The sequence below is a fragment of the Mesoplodon mirus genome (genome assembly GCF_964341445.2).
Source record: "Mesoplodon mirus genome assembly, chromosome: 1".
NCBI lineage: Eukaryota > Metazoa > Chordata > Mammalia > Artiodactyla > Ziphiidae > Mesoplodon > Mesoplodon mirus.
In genome coordinates this window covers 27,761,518-27,783,608 of record NC_138976.1, presented here as the reverse complement: position 1 = coordinate 27,783,608, position 22,091 = coordinate 27,761,518, and the positions used below count along the sequence as shown (strand labels likewise).

General features: G+C 40.8%; 1 protein-coding gene across 1 annotated transcript in view; it reads right to left on the bottom strand.

Annotated features, from left to right (window-relative positions):
* PLPPR1 (phospholipid phosphatase related 1) overlaps positions 1–21,550 on the bottom strand; it is a 57,564-nt gene extending 36,014 nt beyond the window's left edge. Inside the window, exons 1-2 of the mRNA XM_082627549.1 lie at positions 18,807–21,550; positions 4,217–4,349 (exon numbers count right to left, since the gene is read on the bottom strand). Of these exons, the coding sequence (XP_082483675.1) occupies positions 4,217–4,349; positions 18,807–19,010 (337 nt within the window). The 5' untranslated portion in view covers positions 19,011–21,550. The remainder of the gene's footprint in view (positions 1–4,216; positions 4,350–18,806) is intronic.
* Positions 21,551–22,091: the final 541 nt, after the last annotated feature.

Here is a 22,091-nt window from a genome sequence, read left to right as displayed (position 1 = left end):
ATTTTAAAATTATACATATTTATGATTTAAAAAAATTGGAAATTACAGAATAAAAAGCAAAATATAAAATTATTCACCTATTAACCTACAACTCAGGAATAACAACACTTAACTTCTACATTTCTTCAATCTCTTTTCTATGGGATACATGTACACACACACGAATACGTACACACACAAATACATGTTCAGATACATATACACACATACGTATCATGTTGCATTCTTTTTATTTAGAAATAATCATAGGTTCCTGGTGTCTTGACTTTTTCCACATAGTGTTACATCATGAATATTTCCCCTTTCATTAAAAATTCTTAAAAAATACCATTTTCTGAGATTGTACCTTATGATGGTTAGCATTATTTGTAAAAATTATATTATTGGATATTTCTAATTTATGTTATGACAAAATAATTTTAGTCCATAAAAATTAATTTACATTTCTGATCATTTCCTTAGGAAAGATTATTTGAAGTAGGATTTGGGGTTAAAAAGGAGGCTTATTTTAAGACTATTGAAATATACTGTCAAATTGCTGTGCAGAAAGGGTATATCAACTTAGTCTCACTAGAATTGTACTAGAATCCCAAGTTTTTTCTCATCCTTGACAGCATAAAGCATTATTTTTTTAAAAAATATTTTGCTAGTCCACTGACCATTTTTGCAATGCGAAGCTGATTGTATTTGTTGGGTAACACTGTTGATAGTGGGTTCTAGAATAATTACATAAACTGCAAGAGCAAAGTCATGCCATTTCAGCTTAATTAGAATAGTTAGCTGAAACAGTTGTTATTTTCTAATGCCAACTGCATGGTGTGTATCTTGGTGGCTACTGGGCTAGAAAAAAAGACTGTTAAGATCTTTACAATAACATTTCTAATGCATTTTATTACCTTATTTTACTTTAATGTTTTCAAAGGAAACATCTCCATATAAAGGATCTTTACTTCAAGTAATATGTTTTTTTCTCTTATGGAAAAATTTAATCCACAGATACTAAGAAAAAGTTACCCATCTCAAGATAGACCCCTCCTCCCATCTTCAACTCTCCTATATGAAAAGTCAGAATAGACTTTTGACTTTCTCTTAGAAATTGCCTTATTTATGTACCTTAATCTTTTAGAACTAAGCTGAAGAGAGGTAATAAAGTTAATTAAACAGGAGGCAAGTGAATATTTAAGAATCAGCATTTATGGAAGCAATTTTAGGGAAAGCTATGATTGAACAGAGTTTAGTTTTTGCTCTTTACTCCTCCAAAAAAATTATGGAAAACCTACTATGTGCCAGGCATTTTGCAATATGCTGTTGATACAAAGTGAAAAAGATATAGTCCCTGTTCTCCAAGGGATCACAAATTACAGTAGTCCCCCCTTATCCACGGAGGTATGGTCCAAGACCCCCTCAGTAGATGCCTGAAACTGTGGATCATACCAAATCCTATATATACTATGTTTTTCTAATACATATATACCTATAATAAGGTTTAATTTATAAATTAAGTACAGTAAGATATTAACAATAACTAATAACAAAATAGAATTATAACAATGTACTGTAATTAAAGGTGAATGTAATCTCTCTCTCTCAAAACATCTTATTGTACAAATTTAATGCCTTTTCTGTCTTAACTAAGCACTTACCATGGCTGTGGCTGTAATTTTTGCAGTTTGAGGTGTGACAGCAGAACTAGCATGTATTACTTTTTTTTTCTTTACAATTTCACAAACAGAAGATTTGTTCTTACTGTTCAACCTCAGCATGTGATTTTTTTCTTTCCTTATTGAGAACTTTTACCTTTTCACTTAAAGAAAGTGCTTTACGGCTTCTCTTTCGCATATCCAAATTGCCAGCATCACTACTCTTGCGCTTTGGGGCCATTAATACGTAAAATAAGGATTACTTGAACAAAAGCCCTGCCATATCATGACAGTTGATTTGATAACCAGACGGCCTCTAAGTGACCGATGGGTGGGATAATTTGGACAAAGGGATAATTCACGACAGAGCAGGATGGCACAAGATTTCATCATACTCAGAATGGAGCATGATTTAAAACTTATGAACTGTTTATTTCTGTAATTTTTCGTTTAATATTTTTGGCTGACTGTGAGTAACTGAAACCACGGAAAGCAAAATCATGGAATGAAAACTTAGAAGTTAATAATTACCATCATCTATTGAAAACTGGGTGTCAGGTACTTTATCATAGTATTTTTCATGCTTAGAAGATCCCTAATACAGGCATTATTAGCCTTACCCACACACTCACAGTCCTTGGGAACAGTTACTTTATCCCATTTTATATCATATTCTTCATCTGCACAGTTAGAACTATAACCTACCTTATAGGGTGTTGGGTGGATCAAATGAAATTATAAAGTGTCTAGTCCAGTGTTCTGTATAATAAATATTCTCACCTCTCCTCTTGTCTTCCTTGAAGCCACTCTGGTAGCAGGTGACCAAACTCCGGATGTCTTTGAAAGGCATCATTGTTTGGAATGAGTAAACTAGATAGAGGTGACATCATATGGGTGAGGGTATACCCAACGAGCCGACTGCAGACGCCCACAGGTCATTCTGCAAATACCATCAGTAAATGCTGAAGACTATTTTAATGTTAAGGGTTACTTCTTTTAACTTAGGTTTTCTTAGCCCTCCCACTCTACTACTTCCCTAACTCCCATGCCAATGTTAGAAGTTACTGCATATTTTTAAAAAATTTTATTGAAGTATAGTTGATTTACAATGTTGTGTTTAATTTCTGCTGTACAGCAAAGTGATCCAGTTATACATATATATTCTTTTCGTATTCTTTTCCATTACGGTTTATCACAGGATATTGAATACAGTTCCCTGTGCTACACAGTAGGACCTTGTTGTGTATCCATCCTACATATACTAGTTTGCATCTGCTAATCCCAAACTCCCAGTCCTTCTCTCCGCCCCCCACCCCACAACCACAAGTCTGTTCTCTATGTCTGTAAGTCTGTTTTTGTTTCATAGATATGTTCATTTGTGTCATATTTTAGATTTCATTTATATGTGATATCATATGGTATTTGTCTTTCTGGCTTAGTAGGATAATCTCTAGGTCTATCCATGTTGCTGCAAATGGCATTATTTCATTCTTTTTAATGGCTGAGTAATATTCCATTGTGTATATGTACCACATCTTTATCTGTTAATCTGTTAATGAACATATAGGTTGTTTTCATGTCTTGGCTATTGTAAATAGTGCTGCTGTGAACATAGGGGTGCATGAAGTTACTGCATATTTGATTTTGATATGATCATTTGCTCATGACTTGAGGAAATTTGACCCTTTTCTATAACAGGAAGAAAAGGATTAAGGATAACCAAAGGAGCTGTGTTCTGGCCCTCACTTTCTCAGTTGTCAGTTCCATATGTTCTAAATGGTATCATGGCTTGTTTTAGCACCATGTTGATACTTTCAGAGTTTAATCCTGGCTCCCATGAACACCTGACCAGTAGGTATTTGCAGGATCTCATTAGAACACTAATAGTTACTTACTGAGTACTCACCGTGTAGGAACTCTGAGAGATCTATATTCCTACCTTTACTCACATACACATTCATTCCCATATTTATAATCATTATCCATATATCCTCAGGATTTTTATAAAAGTCCTAGAAGGTGGGTTATAGAAAATGTCTTAATTATTCCTCATCATGAACACTAATAAAACTATGTGTTTTCCAACTTTGGAAAGGCATTCTTTTTAAGACCTGATGGATTAGATTTTCCATACTTTTTAAAGTTCCCTGCATAACAAAGTTACTGGATAGGAAAGTTTTGTCAGGAGAGTTGATTATTTCTAGTTCACTTTACTGGTGTCTCCTGATGCTGTACCCCCTTGCCTGACTCAGCTAAAGGGTATATGGCAATATCCAGTCAATATTAAAATATATGTCCCAAGGGAATCTCAGATAAGTATTGTGTAGGAAAAAAAAATCAAAGTTGAAATCATTTGTAAAACAATAAGTATTGCTTCACTTTAAGGATCAAAAATTTGGCTTGGTACCAGGATCAGGCTCAATTTTGTACTTCCTGGAAAATCCCCCAAACAACTCTTGCTTTTAAAGTTGATGCTTCCATAGCTTAGGTTATTTTATCAAGTGTGTTCATCTTCAGTAAGTTTAGTAAGTTTTACCTATAAGCGAGGGCTTAGTCCAACATGCCCTTGTACTCACCTATGAATCTTATGATCCTTCGGAGTAAGGGGTTCAGGTAACAGCATTCTCCGGTCAGAATTGTTTTCTCCTGGGCAATCAGAGATTCTCTGGTTGACTTTATGAAATACATGGATATCTCACCAATAAAAATCTGGAGAAGGAATGTTGAAGAATTGTCAAGTTGGATAGCTGTCTGATAAAAGAGACCAGTAGCTTAAGAAAAAACTAAAAACTTTTGAGGCTTCACAATTATATTAGAAGATATCATGTTGGAGAGATGGAGAGTTAAATAGTAATTTGTAGTTAACTCTTCAAAAGAATTAGAGAAAGCAATAATTGATAATTTCAGATAGATTTCAGGCTATAATATTAAATTCTAAAGTCATATGAAACCTAAGTTGAAATAATAAATTGAAGAATAGAATCTATGATAAGGCTCACTCAGGCTGGATTTGAATTTTTTTTTTTTTTTTTTTTTTTTGTGGTACGCGGGCCTGTCACTGTTGTGGCCTCTCCCGTTGCAGAGCACAGGCTCCGGACGCGCAGGCTCAGCGGCCATGGCTCACGGGCCCAGCCGCTCCGCGGCATGTGGGATCTTCCCAGACTGGGGCACGAACCCGTGTCCCCTGCATCAGCAGGTGGACTCTCAACCACTGCGCCACCAGGGAAGCCCTTGAATATTTTTAACTGAATGTGTGCATTGCAATGATGCGGAATGACTGGGACAGCCTAGGAGGGCATTATATGCACCCATCACAATATTACTCCATTATGTGGCAATACTGCCATCTTTATTCGAACACATTTGCTTGATCAATATTCTACTCTGAACTGGTTGACTGTCACACCTTTATGATTGGCACCTCTTGTTATCTTGAACTAATACATGTATATTACCATTTAAATCATAATGCCTTTGTGTACATTGTAAGCTTCCTTATGACAGGGACCATATCTTATATTTCTTCATTATGCTTATAGCACTCAGCGCACTGTATTCCCATTTAAAATAAGGATCTGGCATGAGGGAAGTTGTCACCAACTTTGACACTGTTGTGGCTGAAGACTGAGAACCTTCAGTGAATAAAAAGTTAATAATTACCATCATCTATTGCAAACTGGGTGTCAAGCACTTTATCATAATAGTTTTCATGGTCACAAAGTCCCTAGTGTAGGTAGTATTACCTTTGCTTTACTGGTGAAGAATGGAAGTTCAGTGTAGTTAAGTAACTTACCCTCCAGAGCATACAACTGGCATGTGGAGGCCTGGGATTGGTATTCAGTACAACTGGGTTCCAGAGTCCACATTTCCCACCACATCATATGCCATTTTTATTTTCTGAACCCTCATTTCAATATTTCCCCAGAAGAATGTGATCTTATAATTGTTCTTCTTTGCTATGCGTGTGCTTGTGGTTTTAGATAAACTTCATCAATGTTTTAAGAATTCCTATGGGGCTTTCCTGGTGGTGCAGTGGTTGAGAGTCTGCCTGCCGATGCAGGGGACATGGGTTCGTGCCCCAGTCCGGGAAGATCCCACATGCCGTGGAGCGGCTGGGCCCGTGAGCCATGGCCGCTGAGCCTGTGCGTCCGGAGCCTGTACTCTGCAACAGGAGAGGCCACAGCAGTGAGAGGCCAGCATACCTCAAAAAAAAAAAAAAAAAAGAATTCCTATGCCTTATACTCTTCCTATCATTATAGAATATCTGTTTAGATGGATCAAGATGCCAACGTCATGAATGGCACATGAGAGATGGAAGTTAAGCTATAGAATAGTAAAACTGGAATCGTCTACAGATGTTTTCCCCTTCCTTTTATGAGGGAGGAACCCGAAAGTCTCAGGGACTTGGCCACACACAGCCAGACAGTGTCTGAAGCAGCTCTAGCAGGTGGTCTATAAATAGATACTGTTATCCCATTGTACAGATAAGACACCTGAGGTGTAGAGGGGTTAAATAATTTGTCCAAGGTCATCACAAATCCCAGCTCTGAAGCCAGGAAAACCTGGCTGCGGAGTCCTTTCTCTTAACTGCTACACTTTTACTCAGCAGTGATAAATAAAATATTTGTTGAATTTGTGTTTAATGTTGACAACATAGAAAACAAAACAAATGCAATATGCTTTAAACACTAAAAAATGTAGATGATATTAAAGTACAAGATAGAATGGTGTAATGGAAATAGAACTATGGGCAAGTCAGAATGGTATGGAAGTTGGCAGGAAAAGAATGAGTTCAGGGTCAGACAGACAAATGATGGGCCAGCATGGATCACCTTGGCAGGTGCTGTCTATGTATGTCTAAGAATATTTTGTGCCTGACGTCCCTTGGAATTAACAATGAGTTGTTGCTCTGTCAGGTGAAAATATTTGAATAGTTTCAAGAACTCAGCCCTCCCTCTTTTCTCGTTAGACCTATCTCTGCCAAAACAAGGTGCCAAGGGGCTTTGTTTGTCCCCACTGCAATGATGGCACTGCATTACTCTTCTTTATCTTAGTGAACAGATAGGGATAAATTCATGCATAGTCGGGTACATGAAATAGTATTTCCTTGAGGGAGCTTTCTCTGCTCCCACAGACTAGCTTAGGCATTCATGCTGTACATGACTCTCTTTCCTTGTGTTTCTCCTTTCCATTTCTATCACAAATTACAATGATAGTACGATTACATACTATCATTGTTATTCCTTGTTATGGGATGTCCCACATGTCTTATTCCAGTTATGTCCCCAGGGCATAGCTCAGTGTAAGGTACATAGTAGTTATTCAATGTTGAATGAATTAAGCATATCAGATTAATGCAGGTTTTTTGGAATACAGGTTTAATAAGGTAGACTGTAAAGAAATTTTGCCAGGTCCCCTCAGGAAAAGGGAGATCCTGCCTTGTCATTGTTCCCACAACATATTACACAGATCTCTATCCTGACATCCACCCAATTAATTGCAATTATTGTCTGTATGTCCCTCTTCATTTGACTATGATGTCCTTATGGGAAAGACTTTTGCCCTTCCTTGCATGGTAACTAGAACAGGGACTGGTATATAGTAGATTCAATCAATATTTGTTGAATGAATAAAAGACTGAATCTTTAGAGTACCTATGTATGGGTAGAACCCTCTGACCTTAACTTCTCTGAAGATTTCCCTGCAGGAAATTCCCCATATGGACCAGAAAGCATGCAATTTTTGCTGTACTGCTTAGGAATATAGTAAAAAATTAAGCATTAACAAATACAAAGTAAAGTATCTCTTTTAAACTAAATTTACTCATATATGCATTTTACATTCAAAAAGTTTGGAGAGGGAGCACCCATTCTGCCAGGAATTGTTCTAGCATGGGAGACGTAGCTGTGAACAGAGAATAGTGGGGGAGAGCACAAATAAACCAGTAAGTATATCGTGTAATGTTGTGAAATGACATGATTAAAAAGTAAAGCAGGGAAATGGGATGGAGAGTGGTAAACACATAGGGATAAGAAAAGAAATAAGCAATTCTTGCCTCAGCCATTTCAGAAGCCCAAAATATCCTTACTTTATAAGAAAGAGAGAAGAAAATTCTAGAAGTTCTCCATTTAGTGAAGGTTGTCACTACTCACACAAGAGGCAACAAAGCAAGAAAATGTGAGAGAAAATCTACACAAAACATGTTCTTGTTAAAAATACACGTGTGCACACATACACACAGATCTAAACAAAATAACTCCAAGGCATACCAAACAAAACTTGTCATGTGAAAAGGGTATGGGGCTCAAATAAATCCATAAGTAAAATGTCCTGAGACTCTCATGTCAAAGGTGATAAGCATTATAAGAATTGATACTATTGGGACTTCCCTGGTGGTCCAGTGGTTAAGGCTCCATGCTCCCAATGCAGGGGGCCCGGGTTCAATCCCTGGTCAGGGAGCTAGATCCCGCATGCCGCAACTAAAAGATCCCCGCAGCCAAAAAAAAAAAAAAAAAAAAAATCAACAAACAAACAGCAAACAAGAATTGATACTATTGGTCAACAATATTCATATCACAATTGAGGTGTGAAATACAAAAGAAAAAAAGCAGAGCAAGGATATATGCTAACATATATATCTAATTATCGACATAATACTTTGAGTATATTAAGTAATAATGTTTACATAAAGAAGGAAGGAAGAAAGAAAGGGAGGAAGGGGGTCATTTTATAACTTCAAGGTAGGACAGTATTCCTGGTCCATCCAGTTCAGACTGTGATGGACATAAAGGTTGCTGATAAAATAATCCAGTTCTTAGATCTCAGTGAATGGGCTTCATGGATGTTCATTTCACTGCGTTTCTCTGATCACACACAGGATGCTATTTCTCCATCCATTGGGTTCCATAGTCTCATACAGGGCCTGACTCTGCTTGGAGAGAGAGACGGAAGGTTCTGCTTGATAAAGGTAGAGGTCTCTTTTCTTTCCTGCCTGGCCCCAGCCGATGTTGGAAGCCGTCTACCCACTTGGCAGATTTATGACTCTGGTTCTGGCAATGGTTGTGTTCCTCCATCTGTATCTTTGCCACACACACTCTGCCTCTATCCACCACTCTTTTCAGAGAGCAGCTGGGACATGTGGGACTCTCCATGTGTTCGGCCCTGGCTGTCCTGCCTATTATGGCCTTTCAAATTGTTGGCTAACAAGCATCCTATCACTCATAGCAAATGAGCATACCTTCTGGTGAGAAATGATCAAGGCCAAACTCTAGACCTGGCCATGAACAAACAGCAAGTGAATTCCATTGGTGCATCTCTCATCCCCCAGCTATGCTGGCTACAATCACAAGTGACATGACCTAAGACACTTAGATAACAGTAAATACACTTTTTTTTTTTTTTTTTTTTTTTGCGGTATGCGGGCCTCTCACTGTTGTGGCCTCTCCCGTTGCGGAGCACAGGCTCCGGATGCACAGGCCCAGCGGCCATGGCTCACGGGCCCAGCCGCTCCGCGGCATATGGGATCCTCCCAGACCGGGGCACGAACCCGTATCCCCTGCATCGGCAGGCGGACTCTCAACGACTGCGCCACCAGGGAGGCCCAGTAAATACACTTTTAGTGAGGATAACTCGATAAATTTGTCTTTGAAATATGGAAACCCAAATGGCAAAAAAACAAATAACCCTGGAATATAATACATCAGTTTGGTGTGTTATCTTGCAGACTTCACTTCTTTACAATCTTTAAAGGAGATCTGTTAAGTCATAAATAAGTGATATAAATGCAAAATATTTAGGGGATAGTGTTCAGATTTCAAAATATAAAATCTGCAGAAAAAGTCACTGGAAGGTGTATTATAATTTTATATTGTAAGGGGGACTCACTGCATGTTCTATATGGCTGTCATCATAAAGTGTGTCTAGAATTCCTGGAATATATGTTTTGGGTTCACACATATGCTAGCTGTAGCTCTGGTACTTGGCAATATCAGAGTCATTGCTGTTTCTTGAATGTGGGCTGTTGAGTTGAAATCTCAGCTCCCTCCCTTCTTGATGTGTGACTTTGGGCAGGTAACTGAACCTTTCTGAGCTTCTGCTTTTCTTTTGTTCATGACTTTGAATGTGAGGAAAATAACTATATCAGAAAATTATTGAGAGTATTAGAAAATGTATGTAAAAACATCTATAGGTGCTCAAAGAATGTTTGTTGCTTTCACTTACTGGTCTGTCTAGGCAAGAATGTGTATTGAAATTGCTTGAAAAATTGTCCTGGATTAAGAAAACGTGGTGTGATTCTAGCTCTGCTCTGCCCCCTAACCAGATGTTCGATCTTGGACCACTTGCTTGACCTCTCTGGGCCTAGTTTCTCATCTGTCAGTTTCTTATCTGTTGGACTAGGAGAACTTTAAGTTGCTTTTCCAGCTCCAACAACTTTGCCTTTATGAGAGGAACTGACAAGAGAGGGCTGATTAAGGGAACTGAAACCATGTAACTGGGCTTTAATCTCTCTCCTGTTGGCTAAGCTCTCCAGGGCCAGTGTAGTTTCTTGCAATGCTTCTTCCTTCAGCCTTCATTCACTTTTTTTTTTTTTTTTTGGTGGTACGTGGGCCTCTCACTGCTGTGGCCTCTCCTGTTGCGGAGCTCAGGCTCCAGATGCGCAGGCTCAGCGGCTATGGCTCACGGGCCCAGCCACTTCATGGCACGTGGGATCCTCCTGGACCGGGGCATGAACCTGTGTCCCCTGCATCGGCAGGCGGACTCTCAACCACTGTGCCACCAGGGAAGCCCAGCCTTCATTCACTTTTAAAATCCCATGGGACTTTGCCCTCACCAAGTAAGCTTCCCTAAAAGCAAAGTGGACACAGCCTGCTCCAGAGCCGTCACATTCCCTGATACCTCTGTCACCTGTGTGCCTAAGGACAGCAGAGGCTGGCAGCTCCGCCCTGGATTTCTGTGTGTCAGGCTCTGAGGAAGAGGAGAGGGTTCTTTGCATACTTCTCAATATTAATGTCTAAGTAGCTTCAGAGCTTTCAGTCCCAGGGATTTTTAGATGCTTCCAATATCCTCCTTGGGAAGATTCTTTACTCATGAGCATTTCCAAGAAAGGCAGGCATGGTTTTTGCCGTAGATTTTGTTTCAAAGTGACCCAGGGGATTTTAAATGGACAGACTATGCTGCCAGTCCTGGCTGCTGACGTCTAAATGCTCTGCTTTCATCTTTCCTGATGAGTGCCGGTGACAACCCAGATGTGCAGAGAGGTTCTGGCCCTCTGACCTGAGCTGTGCTTGGTTCAAGAACTCTTGACTTCTGCTTTATCACACCTAAGTGTAAATAAAGGAATTCAGCTCTAGACACTTCCTATGCCTTTCAAAGCTGAACGCTTCAATTGAATCAAGGCCATGTGGATGATGGCATTTTGGAAGTCATTCAGCAACTCACATAATAAATGTTTTGTGGGTTGGAGCATCATTACTGGTCTTAATCCAGGGGTGGCATCTACCCAATCAAAATGCTCTTAAGTTGACACTTGCTATATAATGCAACACCAAGGGGGGATGCTACATTTCCAAAGCAGGGTATTCTCTTGAGCCTTTTTTTTTCCTTTCTGGATGGTGGATGCAAGGGAAATGGGAATCTAAAATGAGTTAGCTAAAATACTGCTCTTAGTAAAAAGTAAAATGCATTGTGATCACCAAGTAAACTGACCATCACATAATTTTAGGCAAACAGTAGTCTTTTCAAGAAACAAATTATCAAAGCTCCTAACACAATCATCTATTCACCAATCCTTAAAAGGGGCATCTCAAAGGTGGTGAGCAAGTCTCTCCATGGGACGATGTTAAGAGAAAAAATAATCTGTAAAGGAATTGGGAGCACTCACCGGCCACATGGATAGTAAATAGGGAAATGGATATTTTTCTTCAAGGTTTAAAAAAAAAATCCACAACAATTAATGAGCCTATCTATAACCCTTTCCCAGAAAAAAATGTAAATTGTAATGACTAAGTACATTTGCAACAAAGAAAATGTGTTCACGGTAAAAAAAAAAAAATAAAGTCATGAGATAATGTACAAAAGGGAAAAAGATGTGAATGATGAAGTGTTAAAAAGGGGTTTCAACAGATGAGGTTGTTCAGTACAGGCGCCCACACTGTCTCCTTTGCTCTGGCAGCTGCGTCCCTTGCCAGCCAGGCAACAGATGTACATTTACCCAGAGCCCACTCTGATCCACACTGTGCATTGAGCTTTTGTATTCACTGCAAGAGCTTACGGCCCAGAAACCCCCAGGTGAAGAGTCGCAGTTTCCTCCAGATTGTGCCTTTCTATCAAATTATGCTTGTCTCTTCCTTTCCCAGGAAATTCTAGATGAGTCTTGTGTGTGTGCGTGTGCACACTTGCACACAAACTGTGAGCTGTGTCAATTCTCTCAGGCTGGGCGTCAAACGTTCTGCTGCTTCAGTTCTAAATACTCCCATCACTTTGTTGTGAGGCCAAAAAAAGGTTTACTAGCTATTTTCTCATGCCTGTGGTGCTGGGGCTGAGATAAAATAAGGGTAAATCAGATTCTCCACCGGGTTAAATCCTCTTCTCCAAACAGGCTCTCTGCCTTTGACTCTGAGTCTGTGAGTTTATTCAGGGCGCCTAAAGCAGTTGTTAGCCAGGGTTTCCACATTGGTCAGAATGCACCCTGCAGGTTTCCTGGACGTGTGGGGCAACACTTTTGGCTAAATCGTTCTGGACACAATAAATCCCCCAAGCTCTAACCTTTCCTCAGTCCCTGTACAGCTTTCTCCTGTGTGGCCTTGCCTCAGCAAGATGCTGATCCTTTCTGACAGCGAAGCACAAAAGGAGATATAGGAAATGACAGGTCAAACCCACGGCAGTCTTTTCCCTCATGCCTTTCTCGTGTGTCCCTGCAAGCAGCGCCCATCCTTGGAGACACACGGCAGTTTAGGGTGGTAGGTTTTTCTATGGTTAATGTGCTAGAGCAGCGGTCCCCAACATTTTTGGCACCAGGGACCAGTTTTGTGGAAGACAATTTTTCCACGGGTGAGCGGGGGGGAAGTTCAGGCGGTAATGTGAGCGATGGGGAGCGGCAGAGGAAGGTTCGCTGGCTTGCCCTCCGCTTACCTCCTGCTGTGCGGCCCGGTTCCTAACAGGCTGACGACCGATACCGGTCCGCGGCCTGGGGTTTGGGGACCCCTGTGCTAGAGAATACACAGAGCACCAAGGACGAGTCCGGTTGAACTACCTTTTCTGAGAATTGCCATTAGTTTGTGTCACATAAGTCACCCCCGAGGAGTCTTGCCTTCTTTCTACTACAGGGAAAATAGGAAATGGGTTTAAGAAGGAGTAAACACACACACACACACACACACACACACACAGTGCCATTCTGTGAAACACCTGTCCAGGCACAGATTGAACTCCCAAAAGAAAGTCAAGAGAGCCTAGGGAGCTGGGAATCTGACATTTGGAGTCTTCCAATTAGAAGGTTCTTTTTTCATCTCTCAAGGAATATTAGAACCAGAAAGATCTTGGAGATCATTTAGTCCAACCCCACCTTTTACGGATGAGAAATCGAATCCAAAGAGGGAACATGCCTTATCAGAGGTCACACGATTACTGGGGGCAAAGCCACAACTGGGATCCCTCCCTCTCCTGGCAGATGAGGCCTGAGACAGGATGACTGCAGTGTGAGGATAATGAAGGATGCACACTCAGGGGCGGGGGGTGTGCTGAGCTAGGCACTTGGGATCCGTGTTCAAGTGGCCCAAAAAAGACTGCTCTAGGATACACCATATCTCTCCAGGAAGGGGCAAAAGTAAACATGGCTCCTGGCTCCCAGGAGACGTCCCTGAGCATCGGGGGAGTTCTGCTCTCTGTCCCGCCGCTGCTCACTTATTTTCAGGTCTTGGGGGGAAGATCAAGCACCACAGCAGGGTTTCAAGGTCACTCAGCTCTCTGCCATTAACCCGTCAGCTGTAATCAGCGCTGGTTCCTAGCAATGCCCCTCATTCGGGAGGAACATAAAAGTAGAACCCAATGGGTGGGTAGCTGTCCAATTACATACAGAACTAACTGCGACCTTCAGCAAATCATTTAATGTAGCTAAGTCTCAAGTTACAAGTAACGTAGCTAACAACTGGCCCCCTGAATGAACTCACAGACTCCGAGTCAAAAATGAAGGGAATTGGACCACAAACTCTATGTTCTTTGGGATGTCTCTTTTCTATTTCACCAGGATGCTGTGTGGATAAAGTAGGCAAGGACTGCAGAATACAAGTAAATTAAAAGATGTTATTCTTGCCCTTATCATTTATGGAATATTCCTCAGCACGTATCTTGGAGGGCTGCCATCATTAGTGGTCACATTTTTCACCCAGAGAAGCAAAGGAATGGAACGGCTGAATCAGGGTTCCATACTTGAAAACTAGAGTAGTACTGTAGGTCCTTAATATTCAGTTCACTATCCATTGGCCATATCCCCATGGCTTCCCATCAGAGCATTTGACCCCATGTCAGTTTGTGTCCTTTGGGGAAAAGGAACTGGTGGAAGATATGTGAGCAAAATTTGTAGGTGGGAGAAGAGATTTTGCTGAAAATCTTAGAATGAAAGATCTATCATTTTTACCCAAAGAGAAGAGAAAATTCATCATGAAGTTCTGTTTTGTTTTTTGACCATGTGTGTTTTTGTTTATTAGAATTGCTATTTTCAAGTCTTATTAAACATTGGTCATTTCATAATTATGTCAGAACTGGAATGTTTTAAAAATATATCTTTCAATTAGAAAATACTGCATTGATGTAGAATTTAAACATATATATAAAACAGAAGAAAAAAGACTGTACCATTAGCACTCAGAGATAACAGCTATACATTTTTAGTTTATTTCTTACTAGTCTTTTATGTGTAATTATAAATTTGGGATTATACTTGTAACACACATGGTGTCTTGTTAGGGTCTATTAAATATTCAGACCCACAGACAACCACATGCTTCATCTGGCACTGGTCCACTTGGGAGGAACAACAGCTTGCCAACAGGGCAGCATCACATGCTCCTCCTTAGCACATGCCCTTGCAGTGGTCCAGTACAGTTCAGTTGCAAGGAGACTGCAGACATATCAGAGGATGCAGGAGCCACCAGCTTAAAAGACTCATCATGTCCCATAGGAGTCAATATATGGGATAGCAACTCCATAGACATAGCTTCCAAGTTCCCACACTGGACATGCCAAGTGTCCAGAGTCACTGTACTTGGGGAAGTCACAGCATGGCACCTTTTCAGGTAATTATAGTTCTCTGAGTCCAGATGCAATTCACCAATCGGGTTAATTTTGCCTAGTAACACAGCTGATACATATCTTTTTCTAAGGAAACAGAGCTAGAAAACTAAGGGAAGTTCAAATTCTCTTATAGAAGAGAAAAACTTTTTTTTTTTTTAATTTATTTATGGCACACGGGCTTAGTTGCTCCATGGCATGTAGGATCTTCCCGGACTAGGGCTTGAACCCGTGTCCCCTGCCTTGGCAGGCGGATTCTTAACCACTGTGCCACCAGGGAAGCCCCTAGAAGAGAAAAACTTTTATCTGCAATAGTATATACAATTTTTTAGCCTTCATAAAAATCATTTCACTAAATCACAAGCATGTTTCTTTGCTATTAGAGGTTTTTCAGAAACATGACTGCCCAAAATGTGTTTAGACAATCCTCTAGTGCTGTGTATTTAGCCAAGTTTTCCTTCCACTCTTAAAACTATCACTGACATGAACATCCCTATATACAAATCTTTGTATTTATATAAAACTCTGGTTATCTCCTTAACATAAATTCAGGGCATGGAATTAATGACGGGGTCTGAAGTTTATAAAACTCTCAGTACATCTCGACCAGCTGCTCTTCAGAAAGAAAATGTCAGTTTACATTTGAATTGTATGAAAGTATCTGCACCTTTAACAACACGGGTTAAACTTTAAAACATTTGCCAAACTTATATGGGAAAAATACTGTATTTAAAATAATTTTTCTTTGATAATTGATGAGTTTAGAAATGTTTATATGCATACAGTCAATTTATTGTTGTTAATTGTCTATTTTTGTCCTTTCTCATTTTTATTTTGGGAAGCTCATCTTTTTAAGTATTAGGAATATTTATATTGGCGTCTCATGCTGCAAATATTTTTTGCAGTCTTTATTTACTTTTTCTTTTGGTAGGAATGCTTATTTTCAGGTAGACAAATCTATCAATCCTTTTCTATCTGCCTGCAACAACATTCCTAATTGAGGATGCTTTTGTGGGTGTGTATGTAGACTTTCTAAGTGTTTGAAATCCATATTTTTCTCACCTCATAATGTGCGTTGAAAAGCTTTCCACTTACTTTAAGGCTCTGGAACAGTTTACATATTTGTGGGTTTTATTCTTTTTTTTTGCTTAATTAATTTATTTTTGACTGGGTTTTTATATTTGTGTTGAGTCTTCGTTGCTGTGCGCGGGCTTTCTCTAGCTGCGGCGAGCGGGGGCTACTCTTTGTTGTGGTGTGCGGGCTTCTCATTGCAGTAGATGAGCTTCTCATTGCTCTTGCTGTGGAGCATGGGCTCTAGGCGCGTGGGCTTCAGTAGATGTGGCACACGGGCTCAGTAGTTGTGGCACGCAGGCTCTAGAGCGCAGGCTCAGTAGTTGTGGCACACAGGCTTAGTTGCTCTGCGGCATGTGGGATCTTCCCGGACCAGGGTTTGAACCTGTGTCCCCTGCGTTGGCAGGTGGACTCTCAACCAATGTGCCACCAGGGAAGCCCAGCTATGGGTTTTCTATCCCTTGAAAGTTTGAAGGAATTTATACTATAGTTATGTGTCCCCAGTACTATTTTGTGCGATAAATTTTAGACATGTTTAAAAATTTGTATTCATTTATTCAGCTTTTCTACATTTTAAAGGCATTGTTAGTAAGTTATCTTTTCATAGAATATTATCAATTGTATTGAGAAGCATGTATTGGCATAGAGTTGAATATACAATTTAAATAAAACTACAGTGTAGACTTTAAAGGTTTATATATTTTTGCTTATATATTCTTTTTCTTGACTTTTTCTTTTTTAACTTTTGCCTTTCTTATATTAGACTAACCAGGGGGTTGTAAATTTTACTTATTAATCCTATTGTTTTCTGATTCACTGATTTTTCATAATTTTTATTGATCTGTTTCCCTTGCTTTCCTTAGGTGTTTTTGTTTTTTGGGGTTTTTTTTTAAAGGGAAAAAACTCTCTATAATTACAAAAAGTAATTGCAGGAGAACCTAGGCAATGAAGTTTCCTGGGACTGGGAAGAAAAGAGGAAAATATGTTAGTTAGTCAGTGGATCACTCAGGGATTTATGTCTGAGTACATGAGAAAATGATATGTTTATGGGACAGGAAGAAACCAGGACCTGATTCCAGACTAATTCTAGGACTAGGCAGAGCTGCCATTAAACCATTACAGATAGAACCCAATGTGGCCTCCAGGTTTTATCTGAGGAGTGAAGTGTGTCACCTTTTAAGGTACTCAGAAGGGTGTCTTTCATGCTTTCTCTTAGTCCTTGGGCTGGTGAGAAAAGAAAAAGGGAAAGGTAAGAGGAACACAGAGATCAGCCTTCCTCTGGGAGAGGGCACATCCCCCATCGCTCTAAAGAGGAGGTGATACCAGGGTTTCAGTGGAATCTCCTTCTCTGCAGTGAGAGGAAGTTGGTCTGTGATCCTGAAGAAGGTAAAGATCGGTTTCCAGCCAGGTTCTTTGTTTCCCTGACTTCTAACCATTTAGTCCATGACAGACGCTGTGCCAAGTCATTTGTATGAAGCATCTTATTTAAGTCTTGACAACTCTGTGAAATAGGCAGTCACGTTATCCCCCATTTTTGGGGGAGGGAACAGTAGAGTGACTTGCCTGAAGTCACATAGACAGGATGTGAGCCCTGGAAGGTCGGACTGCAAAGCATGTGTTTTTAACCACTGTAATAGATCATGTTTTATCACTGCTGACCTTAATTCCTATGGCATAGCCTTATTATTTAAGGGGGAGCTTGTCAAGTCTAGGATCAATGATCAAAATGAACTTAAAGTACTACGACTCATTATGTCCATATTATTTCCTCCTCAAAATTCTATTCTATTTCTCATCTTAAAGCAAGTAAAACATTTGCATAGAAAACAATACTCGAACTGAATGTCTGAGCAATCAGTACATTCCTCAGCATGCCAGTCGGTATTTTTATTACTGCTCCAAGGAGAGGGGAGTGGGAGAGGGCAGGTAGGGGACGAGGGAGAGTTGAGGCAGCTTTGGAAGAGAAAGCGGGGAAATAATAACTGAAATTACATCCCAAATAATCTGACGTTGTAGCATGTTCAGACACAGAAATGTTTATTTCAAAACACTCACAAAGTCATTTTTTAAAAATCAAATTAAGATGTCTAAATGCTAAATCATTTTACCAGACAATATGGATCTGTGAGCTTTAAGCTTTTGAAATAGTCTCCCAAGAGGCCTGTTTGGCCACTTTTTTTCTTTTTCTTTTTTTTTTTTTTTTTGCCTCTTGAGAGAGAAGAATGCAATCAATGAAGGTAAATTTGCAACTTAATTGAATGTGATGTAATGTGAGCAGAGCCAGAGCTGCCCAGAACAATTCACAGCAAACTTCAGGTCAAGCGGTTTCTTTCATCTCTGGCCTGTCTGGAAGTTCAGTCAGAAGAGCAAGAGATACAGGCCTGGGGGATTCTATTCCACTCAGATTGAGGCTTTGTATCAAGGCCAGCATTTACATTCAAGACCTCTTCTGAATACACACAACGCACAGCATATTTTTTCAAGAGTACAGTAGCTGTTCTTAACATGGCAGCCACTCAGGCCTGTTCATTTAAAAAATATATACGTATGACATTCAGATATTCTTTTAAAACATATATGTATATATATTTAAATTCAGGAACCAAAAAGCAAAAGCCACCTATAAAAGACAAGACCAATTTTAATGAGATTTTATGCACAGCTCTACTCACTCTGTTTGGCTGAAACAGGGCATGCCTGATACGGCTGCTGGTGAACGCCCAGGAAGAGAGGAAAGAGGAGAAAAGGCAGACAGAAAATGTTGTTTAGGATCCAACGGTAAAGAAGGAAATCCTTTTCTGTACTTACAATAGCAGTTGGGGTGGCAGCCAGCACACAGTAGAGCACCAGAGGGGTGACGAAGCTTTCTTCCTCTGTCCCCGGGTAAGGCTTCATTAAGTCTCCGTCCTGACAGAAGAATCCTTGGATATGCACCTGAAAAGTGTCAGTGCATTCGAAGTAGTAGGCAAGCAGCACTGTCCCAGCCATGATGACAAGCTGAAAATACAGCATGGCCACACAGAGACATTAGCAGGGCTTCGGAGCCGCGCCCGCCCCTCAGAGCACACTCCCTCCATCACCCAGCAGCTCTCCTTGTATTGGTATTGGCACGTGTGTGCGTGCCTGGCTCCATGGGCTCCGGGCTCAGGGAGTGTGTGCTTACTTGTCTGCCTTGTAACATCTGTTACATAAACCTTCCAGAAAATAATGAACAGCTCCCATCTGAGAAGCAGACCACAGCAAGGCTTGTAGAGAGACCCAGGTTCTGCTGCGCCCCTCTCAGGGGATGCATGCGAACCAAGGCAATACTGCCATTCAGGACAGAGGTGAAAAGTCAAAGGATAGTGGCATGTGAATTGGCAAGATGTAGAGTGAGATCTGTTCGTGGGCAATTTCATAAAATGTTAGAGATAGACTTACTTTATTATAAAGTATGAGAGGCAGGTCAATGATGCATGAATGAACAAACAGGAAAGCTAAAGCCTAGAAAGGTTAAGGGAGATCTTCAGAACCTAAATTACCGGCGTGGATGAAAACATTGTACAGGTATCCTAGATTAGTCATAACTTTTATCCTTTTCCAAAAAGATTTTGCCTTTATTCCAAAATGCTTTCTACCAGTAAGTAAAGGACTTTACTGATGATCACATCTTATGATAGACATATATCTTTCATAAGGTTTGGACACAAAAAGGGACACAATTATCCTTTCATTTGATTCAGAAATGTCCCAGATACTCACCGAGGTTTAGATGTAGCCTTTAATGGGTATGAGGAGTTGGGGGAGTATGGAAATGCCATTATTTTTCTCATTCCCATTAGGAAACACCAAGTGGCAAGATGAGACGGTGATAAAGGTAGACAGAAAAGAGGTCTTTTTTTTTTTTTTTTGCGGTACACGGGCCTCTCACTGTTGTGGCCTCTCCCGTTGTGGAGCACAGGCTCTGGACGCGCAGGCTCAGCGGCCATGGCTCACGGGCCCAGCCGCTCCGCAGCATGTGGGATCCTCCCGGACCGGGGCACGAACCGGTGTCCCCTGAATCGGCAGACGGACTCTCAACCACTGCGCCACCAGGGAAGCCCAGAAAAGAGGTCTTTGAGGTTACGAAATTACAGAAAGTTAAGCTGGGAAAGATCTTGGAGATCTTCCCATCTAAAATCTTTATTTCATAGATGAGAAAACAGAGGCCCAGCAAGGAGAACTGACGACAGCTGGATTATCCAACATGGAAACCAAACATGTCCTTAGACTGACAATCAGCAAAGCAGGGAAACTAAAATGGGGAAAAATATTTTAAAATCTTGATTTGTTTAAAAGTATCAAAGTAATCATTTTGGGAGAAGAATCAGAACTTGGTAGGGCATCTTTGTACATCCTTTATGGCTTAAAAATTGTTTCTATTTGGAAGTACATAAGGGGCAGGGAGGGGGAAACCATAATCTTTTAGGTTTTAGTCTCAAGTTCTTATTTCAGCCCTGGAATGACTAACCTAAGGTCACATAGCTAGTTAGTGTCAGACCCAGGACTAGAATCCCACATTTTCTGATCCCCAGGGGGCAAAACACCTGGGTCACAGCATGAAAATCGCATCATACACAAAAGTGTGGAGAGTTATGGGGAGAGGCAAAGTAGCTCAACTCCAATGCAGAGAGACACCATTTGGCATCTTTATCCACGTTCATATCCATTTCTTTAGCCGCCACACTGAAGCAGAGCCTTGCACTTTGCCCACTCTCTCACACCTGCTTCTGGTACATTAGCTCTGCAATTCCTCCTCACTCTAGCAGAAGGCATCATTTTCTTTAAGGGTCATTTGGATTAAGAATCTTCCCCCAGGACTTCCTGGTGGCACAGTGGTTAAGAATCCACCTGCCAATGCAGGGGACATGGGTTCAATCCTTAGTCCCGGAAGATCCCACGTGCTGCAGAGCAACTAAGCCCGCAAGCCACAACTACCAAGCCCGCGTGCTGCAACTACTGAAGCCAGTGCACCTAGAGCCCGTGCTCCACAACAAGAGAAGCCACCACAATGAGAAGCCCACGCACTGCAAAGAAGAGTAGCCCCCACTCATCACAACCAGAGAAAGCCCGTACACAGTGATGAAGACCCAGTGCAGCACCTCCCAACCAAAAAAAAAAAAAAAGAATCTTCCCTCAACCTTCCATTTTCTCTAACTCTTTGGTTAGAAGCCTTTCCTCTTTGGTTCAGAAGCCTCGAGTATCTCCAGCGTTAACATGTCGAAAGTACAAACGCCTAACCATCCTGTTATAAAGGTCTTTACCTTTTGGCTGTATCCACCACCACCTTTATCCCCAGGTAGGCTCCAAATCATACTTTGCAATCACTCTCTCTCACACATGACTTGTTTCTGGCTCTACAAGGATTTTGTTCCATTATCTGACATTTTCTACCCCTTCTCCCCCGGTGGACCTTCTGGCACAACTTCTGACCATCCAGTAATCTCTAGACATTTGCGTGTGTTTCTCTGTGCCTGAAGTTGTTTATTGGCACGTGTAAATTACCAATGCTCATGCCTGCCATCTCTACTGTTTCAAGCATTTTGTTTATTTCTTTTCTCTTTAGCAACAGAGAAGAGACTTGGACAAGGATGTTTCCTATAGGAATGAGAGACAGGTGCTCCCAAGCTGCCCCACTGATTGGTGCTCTTTCTAGTAGCTAGTTTATAAAGTCAAGGCCATGAAGTTTCTGTTTCTTTTGTGCTGCACTAGTCAATTGAGTCGACCCGACAGGAGGGAACCTAGCCAGCTGACCCGAATGTTTTGGAGCTAACACTAGGATTCCAACAGTTTGGGGGCTCTGCCTCTGGGGCTGTTTCTGTCTCCTGCACAGGCTTGATCTGACTTCTCTGTATCTCATCCATGTGGCAGGAAACACATTTTTCTTTCTCAGCTTCATCAGCCCTTAGGAGAAATAAGCTTGGAGAACAGGCAGGATTGATGGGGGCTTTTTGGATAAGACAAAAACAAAAATGGCATCTAGCTTCCTCTATTGAGGAAGAATATTATATTTTACAAGGGACATTTGTGCTACCACTTCCATTTAAAAGAGAAAAAGGTGAAAATGAAGTAAAT